We start from the raw sequence: 15,307 nt of genomic DNA on the forward strand, positions 1-15,307 counted from the left end.
GTATAATCAGTTGATTGTATAACATGTATTAGATGCTTAAGAATTACCCTCAAATAACTGATTCAACATTTCTCCAATATCAAGGGTTCGTACGGGTGGTTGAAATCCTTGAAAATGCTTGAATTTTAATGTTGAATTTCAAGGTTTTAAAAGTGCTTGGATTTTGGATTAAGTGCTTATAAATGCTTGAAATTCTTACTGTATTTCTCTTGCAATCTGACTATAGATAACCGCATTTTCAATGGAGAAATATATATAAACTGAATAGCCTAAGACCGCTCTGCCTGGGTTTCGCCTGCGTCTTCTTGTTTCTGAGATGTTTCTTATTGCTCTACCCTGTATCTTCTTACTGAAGGAAGTTTTTCAAATTCATAGTGGATGTGAGGGCTCCTGAAGTAGGCCTATTTGTGGGGCTTTCCTCCTAGTTTGGGTAGTGTGTAGTTCCACCAGCTGCCAGTTGATGATTTTTTTGCGCTTACTTTGCTCCTAGCCCCTAGATTCCCATACCAGTATGTTTTATTAGCAAACTACTTTTAGTTGTTGAAAGTGTAATACCATTGCTAGTGGTATGGTTAAGTGAAATTACCCATCATCATGATTACCCATAATCATCTCAAACATGCCATTACAACGAAAAGTGCTTGAATTTGACCACTGAAAAATTGTACAAACCCTGAATGTCATACCCTTCAATAAATCAAACTCTCCAGCTATGAAAACAATGACTGTGCCAAAGGCTACTTTTAATTAGGTTATCCCATTTTGGAGGGGGAAAAAAACAGACAAGACTCATTGAGAGAGAGACAGAGAGAGACAGAGAGAGATTATTGCAAAACCATGCAAAGAAACGCATGGATATTGTTTGTCATTGACTATGTTTTCATGCACTTATATTCTAGGTTTTACAAAACCAAAAGGCAATATTCCTGCTAAGCTGTTTGCATGGCTAATTAAATTAATATTCCACTTTAGGTGCAGCCATGTATACTCCAATTCTAAGCTGTGTTTGGAATGGGTAGATGCCCTAACATGGTGTTTATCAGGTCAAAAGTGGATTGGCTGGAGCTGCTTGTGCTATTTTTCCTCAAAATAAGATATTTGTACATTTTCACCGCAGTGGCAGACTTTTTTGACCTCTGTGAACACAGCCTCCCTCTAAAATTCCTGTGTGTGTGTGTGTGTGTGTGTGTGTGTGTGTGTGTGTGTGTGTGTGTGTGTGTGTAAAGTTGTATTCAGTGTCTTTATGGAAATGTTAGAACCCCACATGGTCGAATAGAACATTTTGTGACTTGTTTATGAGGCACTTAATGTTAACAGAGTCAAAATACTCTGATCTGCTTATGTGTTAAACTCAGGGTCTTTAAGGTCACCCGGGAGGGTTTGCTTACTTTTTTGATTTTTAAGACAAAACATGACACAGCCTTTTGTTTTTATCCATCACATATCTTGAACAAATGTACACAAGGTCTGAGATCTGTCCCAACTCTAAACTCAAAGCTAAACAAGACTTAAAACTTTTAAGTTTTCTTCACTCAATTTTGTGTCATTTCACTCTAACTGCATTCCAACCTTAGTTTTTTAAAATGTATCATTCATACCTTAATTTTGATTTTATTCCATCATGTTCAATTTTTGATTTATTTTCCGCTCTGATATCATTCGTTTTGCTTTATATAAAGCATTTTAAATTACCTTTGTGCTTCAGCTATCACTTGGTACAAAGATGGCAGACCGTTGACAAGTGCGGCTGGGGTGACGATGCTGAAGCGCGGCCAGGTGCTGGAGATCGAACGGGCTCAACTGTCTGATACTGGAATATACAGATGTGTGGCGGTCAACCTGGCTGGAGTTGCTGAGATATCTCACAGCCTGCAGGTGTATGGTGAGTGACTGTGAGATAATTATTAAACTGAACTTGCTGATGCTTAATGAGATCAGTCAAGTAGATATCATAATATTGTTTCTCTATAATTAGGAAAGTGACAAGGTTAAGATATGCTTCAGTTATCCACCATATCACCTTCCTGACAGCAGCATTTTAGTTCTTCTGTATTTTACTGAATGGCATACATTTATTCAATAATTTCCATTTCCTTCCTTGCAGTGCCTCCGGCCATTTCCAGCCGAGGTGGTACAGTAACAGTTGTGGTGAACGAAGCTGCCAGGCTGGAGTGTGAGGCCACCGGAGTTCCTCTGCCCAGCCTCACGTGGCTCAAAGACGGTAGCCCGGTGACAAGTGTATCACATGGCATACAGGTGTGTGCAAATTTTTCTGATCATAACAATTTGAACATTATACGCCCTAGAGGTGGTGGAAAAAATCGATGCAGTATAGTATTGCAATATTTTGCGTGTCAATTTTATATCAATTCATGGCCGCCAAGTATCAATATTTAGCGCTCCGATGGGCCGTCAGTATTTTTGCCGTTTTTTCTCGGAGGCCATAGCAGGCTCACTTTAAGAATATATTGGATATACTGGTATCATATGAAACTAGAAGATCTAAGGAATCTATAGGCAGGATGTGCTTTGTGTCGGGAAATTGTTGAAATAACACTGCAAAGTTAGGCTTTTTGTATGTTTTGTTCAAAAAAATTCAGAACAGTCAAGGTTTAAGTTGATCAAAGTTTAAGAAAATGCTGCAGTTGTTGTTGTGTTTGATATCAGTTAAGTTTAATTTGACTGAATACATTGTTGGTCAGTCTGTGGGTTTGACTCTATCCTTCTGCTCGCTCCCTCAGATCAAACACATTAAATTTATTGTCTGCCCCACACACCTGCCTTAAGACCCGAGCATTTGATTCCATAGCACCCAAACTTTGAACGCTCTGCCTGCACCCTTACGGTCTGCGGTGTCTGTGGATTCTTTTAAATGTCAGATTAAGACATATCTGTTTAGACAGGCATTTAGTTGACTATATGTACCTGGTCAACTAGACGTCTAGGTTTTAATTATGTTTTCATGTTGTACTGGGTTTTTCTGTGTTTGCCTGTATGTTGTCTTATGCCCTTGTAAAGCACTTAGTGACTTTTTGCCTGTGAAAAGCGCTTAATAAATACAATTTACTTTAATTTAATTGCAATAATATCATATCGTGACTCAAGTATTGGGATAAAGTCATACCGTGGGGCCTCTGCTGATTCCCACCTCTAATATGCCTTAAATTTTCTGAAACATGTGTCAAAGCGTCATGGTATTATTCTGAAGGTTTCTTGATGGCTGTGTTTGTGTGTGTTTGTGTGTGTGCAGTGATCTGGTCCCTGACCTGTTTCTGTCTCCCTCTCAGGTGTTGTCTGGAGGCAGAGTGCTGACCCTGAACAGTGCACTGGTTAGTGATACAGGCAGGTACACCTGTGTGGCTGTCAACGCCGGAGGAGAGCAACACAGAGAGTATGACCTGAGAGTTTATGGTGAGTAAACCAGCTTTTTTCAGTAGTTGTTGTATGCATGTATTATTAAAACAACACACACTCCATCTCTCCTTCGTCAGTATTTTGTCATGAAAATATTAGATTAGATTAGATTAGAATATACTTTATTGATCCCACAAGGGGGAAATTCACTTGTCACAGCAGCAAAAACAGAAGCAAAAGGTGTAAATATAAATTACAGGAGGGAAAAGGTAGTAGTTTGATTAAAAAATGAAAAATATAAATACAAGAAAATGTATAATGGCAGGTTTTAGCTCCAGCTAAGAGTCAATGAATCCATTATTCAATTGACAAAAAATAAACTGGTTACTATTTTGAGAATTTTCAAGAGTTTCTAATTCCAGCCTTTCAAACGTGATGATTTTTGCTTTTATTTGTCTTGTATGAAAGTTAAAAAATATATATTTTTTAATGTCAACCTCAGCTTGCAGAGATTTTCCGCTTTTCTCTGACTTACAAAACAATTATTCTTTTATTTGAGAAAATAACCAGCAGACAAATCAACAATGACAATCAGTCTTATGTTTTGAATTTTCAGCATGTTGTTTACTTGAGGATCACAGACTTCTCTTTAAGATTCAAAAAGCTGTTTTTGTCGATCACATTCAGTAGTGATAAAAATTGTATTCGGTTAGGAGCTCCAAACGATCATAAAAACACACCTAACATACACTTTGCCAACAATGATATAATTTTCATCACCATAATGACCCAGACTTTTAAAAAAGCTACCTGACACATAAAGTCAAGCGATAGATGAAAAGTTTTTTAAAATATTGGGATGCTTTGAAATGCGTGAGAACTTTCGTTTTAAAATAGTTGTAAAACATAAGCTTCATTAGGCAAGTTGCTGACAGGTGTTGAAAGGAAATTTATGTTTACTTCTTCTCAGGAATTCCCGTTCATAACTTTAATGTCTTTTCCTTATTCCTCTTCTAGTTTTAATGGCTCTGGCCAGCTGTAGTATGTCTTTCAACAGAGCACCAAATTTGGCCCGAAACATGAATTAAAATACTGAAACAATATTTGAGAAAGGCCTCGAGCAAAACATGTGTATGGAGAGGAAGTTTGATTTGACCAAGTTTAGCATTTCAATAAACCTTGTCAGTTTCCCGCACAGAGCTGAGCTTGATGGCAGATCAGTTGTTATACAAGTCTGATCAAAGTCACTGTGGTGAAAGGAGACAAGGAGTTTACATGTGAAGTCTGTGCTTGTGTGTGTCTGTCCCTCTATGTCTGTTTGAACATATGTATGCAGAATACAAACATCCACATGACGAGCGTTTCCGCAGAAAGATCAAAAAGAGCTTGTCGAGAGAAATAAAGGCAGATTTGTTGGGGTAATTGCAACCATTCTTCTGCAGCTTCCTGTGTCTGGCCAAATGCTGAGCTGAGGGCCTGTTTGTGTCTTTCCCCGATGACCATAATGCAGGGCAAATGGGGTCATTTTCTAGACCATGCCAGATTCTGTCTCATGAAAACTGATAAACGGAAGCTAGGATGGAACAAAACTGCCACTGAAAGTAAATGTTATATTCAGGAGTCCACTCTGCTGTTAGACTGACAGAGGCATTGTGATAAATGGGGCGGAGACCTCCAGATGTTTGCTGCTGAGTTGTTGCACAAAGTTGTCAATCTGTCAATCTCTCTGACTTATAAATGGATCCCAGAAATGATGTAGGAAATCTAATTAGCCACTTTCAGGAACAACCCATCCTTGTGATGTCACTTAGAGAGTCACAGGGGAACAAAAACATTCTTGTGGGACTTTTTTGCTCTTAGATCATTATGCATGTTTGCAATTTCCATGGAGATTAGGTTTCATGAACATCTTGGAAATGAAGCTACTCTGATTGATAATACCACAAAAGAAAATGTTGAACTGGTTTGATGATGCTGTCATGGCCCAAAATAGAATTAGTTCCTAAAGAGCACCAGATGCCCAATTTAACAGAGCCCGTGCATCTCAGGAAGCAATTATTCTGTTTGCATATGAGGTAATATGAAGAGTTTACAGCATTTAGAACGGCCTAGCGGGCAAACTTTCAAGGTCAATTAATGTAAAAGAGCGTTTGAATAGTGCGCATTATAAAGGGTGTCATTTTGTAAACACACTTCTCTTTAATCTGTCAGAGGGACATTTTCAGTAGCTTGTCTTCATGTCTGCCACAGTACCACCTAACATCAAAGGTGAGGAGGTGAATGCCACGGTGATGCTCAGCCGGCCAGTGGAGCTGCACTGCCAGAGCGATGCGATCCCTCCACCGACTCTGTCCTGGCGCAAAGATGGCCGTCCACTCTTCAGGAAGCCGGGTCTGACTGTCTCAGCGGATGGGAGTGTGCTCAAGGTACAGCAGGGTTACAGACTAAATAATAAATATGTTTCTCTTAAACTCTATGAGAGGTGACAGTGTTTTTTATATAACTTTAGGTACCTTCTCCTAATCAAAACCTTTTTTACATAAATATCCTGTTTTTTGGCTTTAGAGTTTGTCCGTGTATTGTAACCAATCTCATGGTTTGTGTATATATCTAATATATATATATATATATATATTTATGTCAGATTGATAGTGCCCAGGTGCAGGATTCAGGCAGGTATTCCTGTGAAGCCACCAATGTTGCCGGCAAAACAGAGAAGAACTATAACCTAAATGTCTGGGGTGAGTTTTTCTTAATTTTTGGCTTCTATTTTTATTGTTATTCTGTTAAAAGGTTTGTTACTGTGTTTGTTTGTTATGTTAATGAGATCTTGAGGTTGATTTTTTCATTCATTCATTATCCTTAACCGCTTATCCGCACTCGGGTCGTGGGGGGCTAAACCCAGCTGACAGTGGGCGAGGTCGCCAGAGTATCACAGGGCTAGAGACAGACAACCACGCTCTCATTCACTCCTATGATCAATTTAGAGTCACCAATTAAACCAAAGTGCATGTTTTTGGACTGTGGAAGGAAGCCTGAGTACCTGGTGAGAACCATGCTGACACGGGGAGAACGTACAAACTCCACAGAGAAGCCACAGGCCGGAGTTGAACCAGCCTTGAACCTCTTGCTGTGAGGCAAGAGTGCTAGCCCCAACACCATCGTGTAGCCCTGAAACACTGAAGTTTAATAAATTGTATGCAGACAGCTGATAAAGTTGAACCAACTCTAATAAAGACTGCATGGGCCTGTTCTAAGTTCCATGGTTGATGTGTTTTTATATCAATGAGCTCATATTTAAAAAAAGATTGTTAGATTGTTAGAAAAGTTAGAAACATTCTCTATGGGTACCTTTTTAAATTTTGCTCATTCTTAACTGAAATGCACCAGCATGTTACTTGAATGAGACGTGAGCGCCTCCTTTTGGTGTCCTGTTATCATTACAGTTTCTCCCAGCATCCGAGGCTCAGAGGAGGTGTCTCCTCGCACTGTGACTGAAGGAAGTCTCGTCACTCTGGTGTGTGAGTCCAGTGGCATACCGCCCCCCAGCCTAACCTGGAGGAAGGATGGTAAGTGTGTGTTTATTTGTAATGACACATAAGAGAAAAAACAAATATACTATATGAAAATTGTAGGATGCACTGAACCCTGTGTTGGTGACGTGTTTGAGCACCATATCTAACCCTTTGTGTGTGTGTGTGTGTGTGTGTGTGTGTGTGTGTGCGTGTGTGTCTCAGGCTCTGAGCTCAAGTCGGACCAGCGGCTCAGGGTTTTGTCAGGAGGTCGTCAGCTGCAGATCTCAAGCGCTGAGAGGACAGATACCGCCTCCTACACCTGCACAGCCTCCAGCACGGCCGGCACCACTTCCAAGGAGTACAGCTTGCAGGTTTATGGTACGTATGTGCCTCCAGATCTTTAAAAGTCTAGTGATCAAAGTAATTTCAGTTGTTGTTCTGCCTTTTAAGGGGACTGCCCTTTCAAATTTCTTTCCCTCTGGAAATTTTGGTTCCAGATTGCTCCAAGTTACAAAAACAGTTGCAAAAACAATCACAATATAGGATAATATAAGGAAAACAACTAACAAAATAGGTAACAATAACAATATATAATATAAATATAAATATAACAATATAAAAAAATAAAATAAAGTGTCAAACAAGTAAAGTGGGTAGAGTGCAGATGACATGGCAGGATGTTCTATACAGATATATTGCACATGATGTATTGCACATGATAATGACCATAATATAGTCAGTGGTGTTGAAAATGGTATTGCACATGATGTTAATTAGTCAGTCCGATATATTAGCTTTACTCCCTACAGAAAGGAGGAGTTATACAGTTTGATTGTCAGACAGTTTGCCACAGGAAGAAAAGACCTCCTGTGGCATTCTCTGGTGATCTTTGGTAACCTCAGTCCTGGGTGGACACGTTCATTCTTACCCCTTTCCTTTGTGATGCTATGACTTATAAATAACTTTATATGTAGTATTTTGGACCAGGGCTTAATTTGAGGGGTCTGATGCCTACTTTTACCCCCCAAAAAAGCTTGTTCCAAATGCATGTCATTATATGTTTAAAATGACAAAACAACATGCGGATAACTATATCTATTTACACTTGGCTGACAGTTTGAGTGAAAGGTATATTATCTATGCAGCAAAGAGAGCACATGCACCAACTCACCTGCTTCTCTCACTTCAGTCCGCCCTTCCATCAGACGCAGCGATGGCGACTCCGATGACGTTGCTGTAACAAAAGGAGGCGATGTGACGCTACAATGTGCTGCAGAGGGCGTGCCACGACCAGCCATCACCTGGCTGAAAGACGGGCGGCCTATCACGGGCCAGCACGGAGCCAAGGTCCTGAACGAGGGGAGGCTGTTGCAGATTAAAGATGCAAAGGTGTCAGACACAGGTCGCTACACCTGTATCGCTGTTAATGTGGCAGGACAGGCCGACAGCAAGCATGACATCAGTGTACATGGTATGCATTATCAATTGGTTTTTAAGTTGTTGGTTTTGTGGGAGTTACAGGCCTTCTCAAGGTCTTACATTTTCTTTCTCTCCTCCTCTTGTTCAGTCCCACCTAGTATAATTGGTCAGGTGCAGTTGCCAGAAAATGTGAGTGTTGTAGTGAAGAACCCAGTTGCTCTGAGTTGCGAGGCTTCAGGCATCCCTCTTCCTGCCATCACCTGGCTGAAGGATGGTCAGCCAATCAAAGCTACGAGCTCAGTGCGCGTCCTCTCAGGTGAGTTCCTCTTTGACTTTCTGAGCTTAATAAATTCATTTCATTTTTCATTTCACCTTCATTTATTCAGGGAGGGCCAATTGAGAGCAAGCTCTCATTTCCAATGGCGCCCTGATTACAGTACAAATACAATTCAACACATTACACTACATATCCATAATAATATATACTCAACAGAAGCACAATAAATTCAATGAGCACATGCACATTCAGAAATCATAAGATCAATAAGAATGTCTTGAAAATGATTAAAAGGAATCAGTGTATCCAACTGAAGCTCTTCTCTCTAAAATTCTTTCTTAGTTTAGGGTGCACTTCATAAAAGAACAGAGTCAAGGAAAGCAAGCCACCACAACTACATTTTCAACAGTGTAACTTGAACTGTTTTGCTTTCTATCTGGGTTTCAGAGGCCAAGCAGTTGTAATACATCACCATTAATAAGATGTAATAGGATCATCGCAACAGAGGCCAAAGACAACAGAACCGAAAATTGCGAAAGGAGACAAACAAAATTACTTTGAAATGTGTTTTTAAACATTCAACAAGATGTATTGGGTTCTTCAAATTTAAAACTGTGACCCATGAATTTCCTAAATAGCTTGTGCAGAACTAAAAGTACGATTCTGTGCTCAGTTGACCCATTGGCAATTGATGACGGCAATTACTTGGGACCAAAATAAATGCCATAGTTTAGATGTTGATGTGCAAAAAGTAGTAGAAAAGGTTAATTTAGGGCTCATTGTGTCAATGTTTGTCACTTGTTTTCTCAGGTAATTCTCAAGAATCCTGTTAAAATATAGATGTTTTTAAAGACAGATGCAATAAGTCTTTACCCTTATGAAATGGGTTCACAAAAGGGATCACAGCTGTGAGTCTCAAACAAATTATATGAGGGGTAATTTACTTTCAACAGATTTGTAATGACGTCCATGGGATGTTTTCATTTGAAAAAAGGGCTGGTTTGTGCTGACATAGCCTTTGAAAACATTCCACGATGACAATAAATAAATGACAAGAATTGGCCCATTAAATCTCTCTAGGGGGACGGAGCCTGCGTCTAATGCATGCTGCAGTGGAGGATGCTGGGAGGTACACCTGTATTGTGTCTAACAGCGCTGGAGAGGAAAGGAAAAGCTTTGACCTGGACATCCTGGGTAAAGATATCAGAAACCTTTCATTTAACATGAATCTGAGAAAAGAGAAAGATGTGATGAAAATGTATCTTACTGTTAAAGCTTTTTTAACGAATGGGGAGACAGTGAGAACCGTGTAATTGATTTTCAGTCTAATTCAACAGTTCCACCAAGCATTGTGGACGAGGGAACTGTAGTGGATACTAAAGTCAAGGAGAAACACAACATCACTCTCACCTGTGAGGCGTCAGGTAATGGATCTCTGCATTGATATCTAACCACATGTTCTGCTGATTAATATTATCTTCATCAATCCTTAATCTAAATGACATTAAAGATAATCTATAAAAGCACCTAAAATTTTACAGGTAACCCTGTGCCAGAGATTAAATGGCTCAAGGATGGACAGCTGTTGGTGCCTGACAGACGCCATCAAGTTTTGTCTCACGGCCGTTTCCTCCAAATTTCCGGGGCTCAAGTTGCAGACACTGGCAGGTACAGCTGCCTGGCATCCAACAGTGCAGGGGATCGCAGCCGGCACTTCAACCTCAATGTCCTGGGTACAGCCATGATTCGTTTTAATCTTTTCTAGAATGAAACTATTTGAGATGAATTAGGTCGTGTTCTAGATTTAATTTCTCTGTTCTTCCCTCCTTTTCTGCTAGTTTCTCCCACCATTGCTGGGTCAGGTCCTGACATTTCTTCAGAAGAAGTGACGGTAACTCTAAGCAGCCCCACCTCTCTGGTGTGTGAAGTCCAATCCTACCCTCCTGCTCTGATCACCTGGCTCAAGGACGGCACTCCGTTTGAGTCCAGTCGCAACGTCCGAGTCCTTCCAGGTTTGGGATCACATGCACACAACAACACATTCTAACTAAATGAATACAGTCGTATGGTACATCTCTTGTCATTCATCACCCATGCTTTCACAGGTGGGCGCACCCTGCAGATTCTCAATGCTAAAGTAGAGGATGCTGGGAGATATACATGTGTGGCTACCAATGAAGCTGGAGAGACGCTGAAGCACTATGAGGTCAAGGTTTATGGTGAGATTTTGGCATCTTTGAAAACAAGCTATATCTTTCCTTAACAGAAAATAAATGAGAGTACAGCTTTTCGTATTGCAAATCTTAACTCTAGCACATTTCATATACTTATATGAACAAGTAATCTTTTTTTTTTTTGTGCAACATATTAGCAAAGAAATGTAAAAACATACTTTTTAACCACAACTTGCTCAGTTAAAACACAGTTAGACAATGCTAAATAAAAGAACCAAGGACCAAATTGAATGTTCAATGAAATGGATCAAAGACCTTCAGAAAAATAGGATGATATTGGATATTGGATTGATATTTGATTTATCAAAGAAAAACACAGAGCACTGAGGTTTCCCTCATTTATGGTGACGACGAGTACATTTACAAACAGTACAGAAATACAAATTCAAAATACAGATAACAGACAAGATAAATAAAGTAAAAATGCTGTTTAAAGTTACCAAAAACAGTTGAAGACAGTTGCAGGAAAGTCTGCAATCAAGCTACGGAATTGAAAAAATGTTATGGGCGTATTAATCCTCAGTGTGAGTTGAAGATCATTCCAGGTTGCGGGGGCATTAAAGCAAAAGGCTGACTTCCCAAGTTAAGTCAGAGTATAAATACTCAACAGATTATATTATCATGTCACAGTGATGCAATAATGATAATCTGACACATCTTTCTTGTCTCCAGTTCCCCCTCAGATCAATAAGAATGATATCCCAGGGGAAGGACTGGCCCCCAAAGAGGTCAAGATCAAGGTAAACAGCACACTGACCCTGGAGTGTGCAGCTCAGGCCTTTCCTACCCCGGCTCTGCAGTGGTACAAGGATGGACAGGTAGAAATCTCATTTAATTCCATTGGGGATTATGGGAGAAAATAACCCTGTAAAAGCTGCAGCTACATTTTTCTTCTCCGTAGATCCTGCGGGCAGATGACCACGTGTCCGTTACAGCCAACGGTCGCATTGTTCAGATCAAGCATGCTCAGGTGTCAGACACTGGCCGCTACACCTGCGTTGCCACTAATATAGCTGGAGAGGATGAGAAGGACTTTGATGTAAATATACAAGGTGAACTGGGTTGACTGATGCAGATGTGTTAACTGAGACTATTTGTGCATTTCATGGGTTCAAAGAGTATTCTTGTTGTTGAGTGTGTTTTTATTATAATACTAAAACTGCATATTGAAACTGGTAAATAGCTGCAAACTTACTTTCTGCGTATAATGCCATTTATGTTAAAGTCAGCAGCCTCTGAGAAAAATGTAGATAAATGTTTACGTTTCCAACAACATTTTGAAATCAAAATTCCCAAAAGTGCTCAAAGATGAGCTCAAACATTTCTCCTCTTTTTCTTTCACCCTTTTCAGTTCCACCTAATTTCAACAGGCCTGGTGGAGTTGGGGACACCACGTCTTCCACGGGCTTTGGAGGGGATGTTCGAGATGTGATTCTCAACAATCCTATCTCTCTCTACTGTGAGACCAATGCTGTCCCCCCTCCAACACTCACCTGGTACAAAGATGGACAACTGCTGACCTCCAATGACAAGGTTCTGATCTTGCCAGGTGAGATAGACAAAGAAAAGAGAGAAAGAGAGGGAGCAAAACAGAGAATGACTTCATACTAACCTTTGCCTTTTTTATACTCAGGTGGGCGAGTGTTACAGATTCCCAGATCCCAGGCTGAAGACTCTGGCAGGTACACGTGTGTGGCTGTCAACGAAGCAGGAGAAGACTCCATTCAGTATGATGTGAGAGTATTATGTGAGTAAAATATTTTTACATTGTGGTACAATTATCAGTCAGTTAAATAGATTTTTTTAATGCAGAACAGTTTGAACCACTCTTTGTACATGCTCATTTTCATTCTATGTTTTCATGTATTGATTGTTAATTATTTTAATTTAATTTATGCTTCTTGAATGTTGTGGTACATGCTTTTATCTTTCTGTTCTCCGCTATAATTATAATTTACCAATTCTTTGTATGTGAAAACCTACTTTCTAATAAAAATAGTCTCTGATTTCTGATTCTCATTTTGTATTCCCATCAGTGCCCCCGACCATACGGGGAACAGACGGCGATTTGCCTGATGAGGTCACAGTCTTAGTCAACAAAACTACCCAACTGGAGTGTCATGTGGATGGAAACCCTGCTCCCAAGATCACCTGGTTTAAGGACAGCCAGCCACTCAGCTCTGATGGGACACATAGAGTTCTGTCCAACGGGCGAACACTTCAGGTAACAACCATCAGTGGTGGAAGAAGTATCCAGATCCATTACATTAGTAAAAGTACTATTACTATTACTGTTAAATTACTCCCCTACAAGTAAAAGTCCTGCATTCAAAACTTACTTCAGTAAAAGTACAAAAGTAAGAGCAAAATGTACTTAAAGTATCAAAAGTAAAAGTATTATAAATACATTTTCTAAATAACTTATTGGATTATCATTATTATTGACGCATTTATGTCAGCAGCATTTTAGTTTTCTCAAAATAGGGCTCATTTTAACTACTTAATATACTGTTATGAGGTTTAATTTAAATGTCTAACCACTTTAAATGGATCATGTTTTTATGTTTGTATCATGTAGGATTACTCCACTACAGTAAAAGTCCTACTTACAAAACTTACTTCAGTTAAAGTACAAAAGTATCAGCATCAAAATGTACTTAAAGAATCAAAAGTAAAAGTACTCGTTATGCTGAATGGCCCCACAGATTGTTTTATATATTCCAAATATATTATTGGATCATTATTATAATTATTATTGATGCATTTATTTAAGCAGCATTTTAATTTGGTAAAGATGGGGCTCATTTTACCTACTTAATATGCTGTTATGAGGTTAAATAATAATATTTTTTTTAAAAGTTTAATCAATTTAAATGTATCATGTTTTTTATGTTAAATCTTGACCTGAAAAGTAACTAAAGCAGTTGGCTAAATTTAGTGCCGTTCAATATTTGCCTCAAAATGTACTGGAGTAGAAGTATAAAGTTACAGAAAATAGAAATACTCAAGTAAAGTACAAGTGCCTCAAAATTATACTTAAATACAGTACTGGAATAAATGTACTTAGTTACCTTCCACCACGGACAACCAGGAAGCACAAATTCTCATCAATGTCCATCGCCAAGTTATCATGATATGTCTCAAAAGTGTTCCCTTCCTGATTGTACCGGCGATATCAAGTCCATGCGAGTTTAGGACAGACATTGGGATTGAGTCTTTCATGCCATAACCATTTTTTTGCATTAAACTAGTTAAAGTTATTTTTAATGTACCACTTACCTTTTTAAAAGCCACAGAAAAGAGGCCCATGCAATAAATGCTACATTTATGAAGCTTATCCTGTAAAAAAAAAAAACACATATACAGTACACTGTAAATATGGCTCCATCACTGGTATACTCAGCTATGTGCAGTAGATCTGTGTTCTCATTGGATCCGATATGTCTCTTATCTTTCCCAAACATCAGGTGTTGACTGCTCAAGTATCAGACACGGGTCGTTTTGTTTGTGTGGCCGACAATGTGGCTGGAAGTGCAGAAAAATCCTTTAACCTTAATGTTCACGGTGAGCCACATGCAAGACGGTAAATCCCTTTTTTTTTTTGCATTAAAACTGTTTGCTAAACTGAATGTTCATTTTCCTTTTAGTGCCTCCCACCATCATCGGCCTGAGTCCTGAGACTGTGACTGTGGTGGTGAACAACTTTGTGTCTCTCTCCTGTGAAGCTACTGGTTTCCCTCCTCCCACACTGAGCTGGCTAAATGACAGGGGCCCCATTCAGGCCAACGCTAATGCACTCATCATGCCAGGTATATATAATGAACACTGAGCAGTGTGTGACAACTGCTGCTAATTTGCATTAAAACATCATTTATTTGTGCCTTCAGGTGGTCGTACGCTACAGATTCTGAAAGCAAAAGTATCCGATGGAGGAAAGTACAGCTGTGTGGCCATGAACGCAGCAGGAGAGGCTTATAAACACATCTATCTCACTGTCTTCGGTCAGTTCACATTCACTGTGTTTAATGTACACTGCGCACCTGACTTTACATCATAAACTGACAGTAAATGTTCCCCTTTCTCCTCTTAGTTCCTCCAAGTATCAGAGACAATAGTGGGGACTCTCCTGTGGTGGTAAACGTGCTTGTTGGGAAATCAGTAACTCTGGAGTGCGAGTCTAATGCTGTACCTCCTCCCACCATCACCTGGTACAAGAACGGCAGAGTGGTGTCAGAATCAGCAAACCTTCTCATCCGGGCAGGCGGACAGATGCTTGTGATCAAAGGCTCAGAGGTAAAAAATTAATGGATGCCATGTTGCTTGCTGTTGTTCTCTAATGTGTGTTGTTTTTTGCATCTTCCTCACATGTCTTCTCTGTTCTTTAGGTCTCTGATACGGGACAATATGTTTGCAAGGCCACTAATGTTGCTGGACAAGTGGACAAGAACTTCCACTTGAATATTTATGGTAGCTCATTGTAGATATTCATTGATTAAAAATCTGGAAAT

At 39.6% G+C, this 15,307-nt stretch overlaps 1 protein-coding gene across 1 annotated transcript in view; it reads left to right on the forward strand.

The window, feature by feature from the left end:
- The window catches only part of hmcn1 (hemicentin 1), a 100,053-nt gene that overhangs the window by 62,816 nt on the left and 21,930 nt on the right, over positions 1-15,307 (forward strand). The window contains exons 38-61 of the mRNA XM_059340370.1: positions 1,706-1,882; positions 2,105-2,256; positions 3,288-3,411; positions 5,605-5,780; positions 5,999-6,095; positions 6,801-6,923; positions 7,092-7,247; positions 8,059-8,340; positions 8,437-8,604; positions 9,646-9,759; positions 9,903-9,989; positions 10,107-10,298; positions 10,404-10,577; positions 10,671-10,784; positions 11,472-11,617; positions 11,701-11,851; positions 12,151-12,348; positions 12,433-12,546; positions 12,836-13,023; positions 14,267-14,363; positions 14,447-14,608; positions 14,687-14,800; positions 14,890-15,092; positions 15,185-15,266. Coding sequence (XP_059196353.1) covers positions 1,706-1,882; positions 2,105-2,256; positions 3,288-3,411; positions 5,605-5,780; positions 5,999-6,095; positions 6,801-6,923; positions 7,092-7,247; positions 8,059-8,340; positions 8,437-8,604; positions 9,646-9,759; positions 9,903-9,989; positions 10,107-10,298; positions 10,404-10,577; positions 10,671-10,784; positions 11,472-11,617; positions 11,701-11,851; positions 12,151-12,348; positions 12,433-12,546; positions 12,836-13,023; positions 14,267-14,363; positions 14,447-14,608; positions 14,687-14,800; positions 14,890-15,092; positions 15,185-15,266 — 3,591 coding nt within the window. The remainder of the gene's footprint in view (positions 1-1,705; positions 1,883-2,104; positions 2,257-3,287; positions 3,412-5,604; positions 5,781-5,998; positions 6,096-6,800; positions 6,924-7,091; positions 7,248-8,058; positions 8,341-8,436; positions 8,605-9,645; positions 9,760-9,902; positions 9,990-10,106; positions 10,299-10,403; positions 10,578-10,670; positions 10,785-11,471; positions 11,618-11,700; positions 11,852-12,150; positions 12,349-12,432; positions 12,547-12,835; positions 13,024-14,266; positions 14,364-14,446; positions 14,609-14,686; positions 14,801-14,889; positions 15,093-15,184; positions 15,267-15,307) is intronic.

This window comes from Centropristis striata, chromosome 9, assembly GCF_030273125.1.
Source record: "Centropristis striata isolate RG_2023a ecotype Rhode Island chromosome 9, C.striata_1.0, whole genome shotgun sequence".
In the NCBI taxonomy this organism is placed as follows: Eukaryota; Metazoa; Chordata; class Actinopteri; order Perciformes; family Serranidae; genus Centropristis; species Centropristis striata.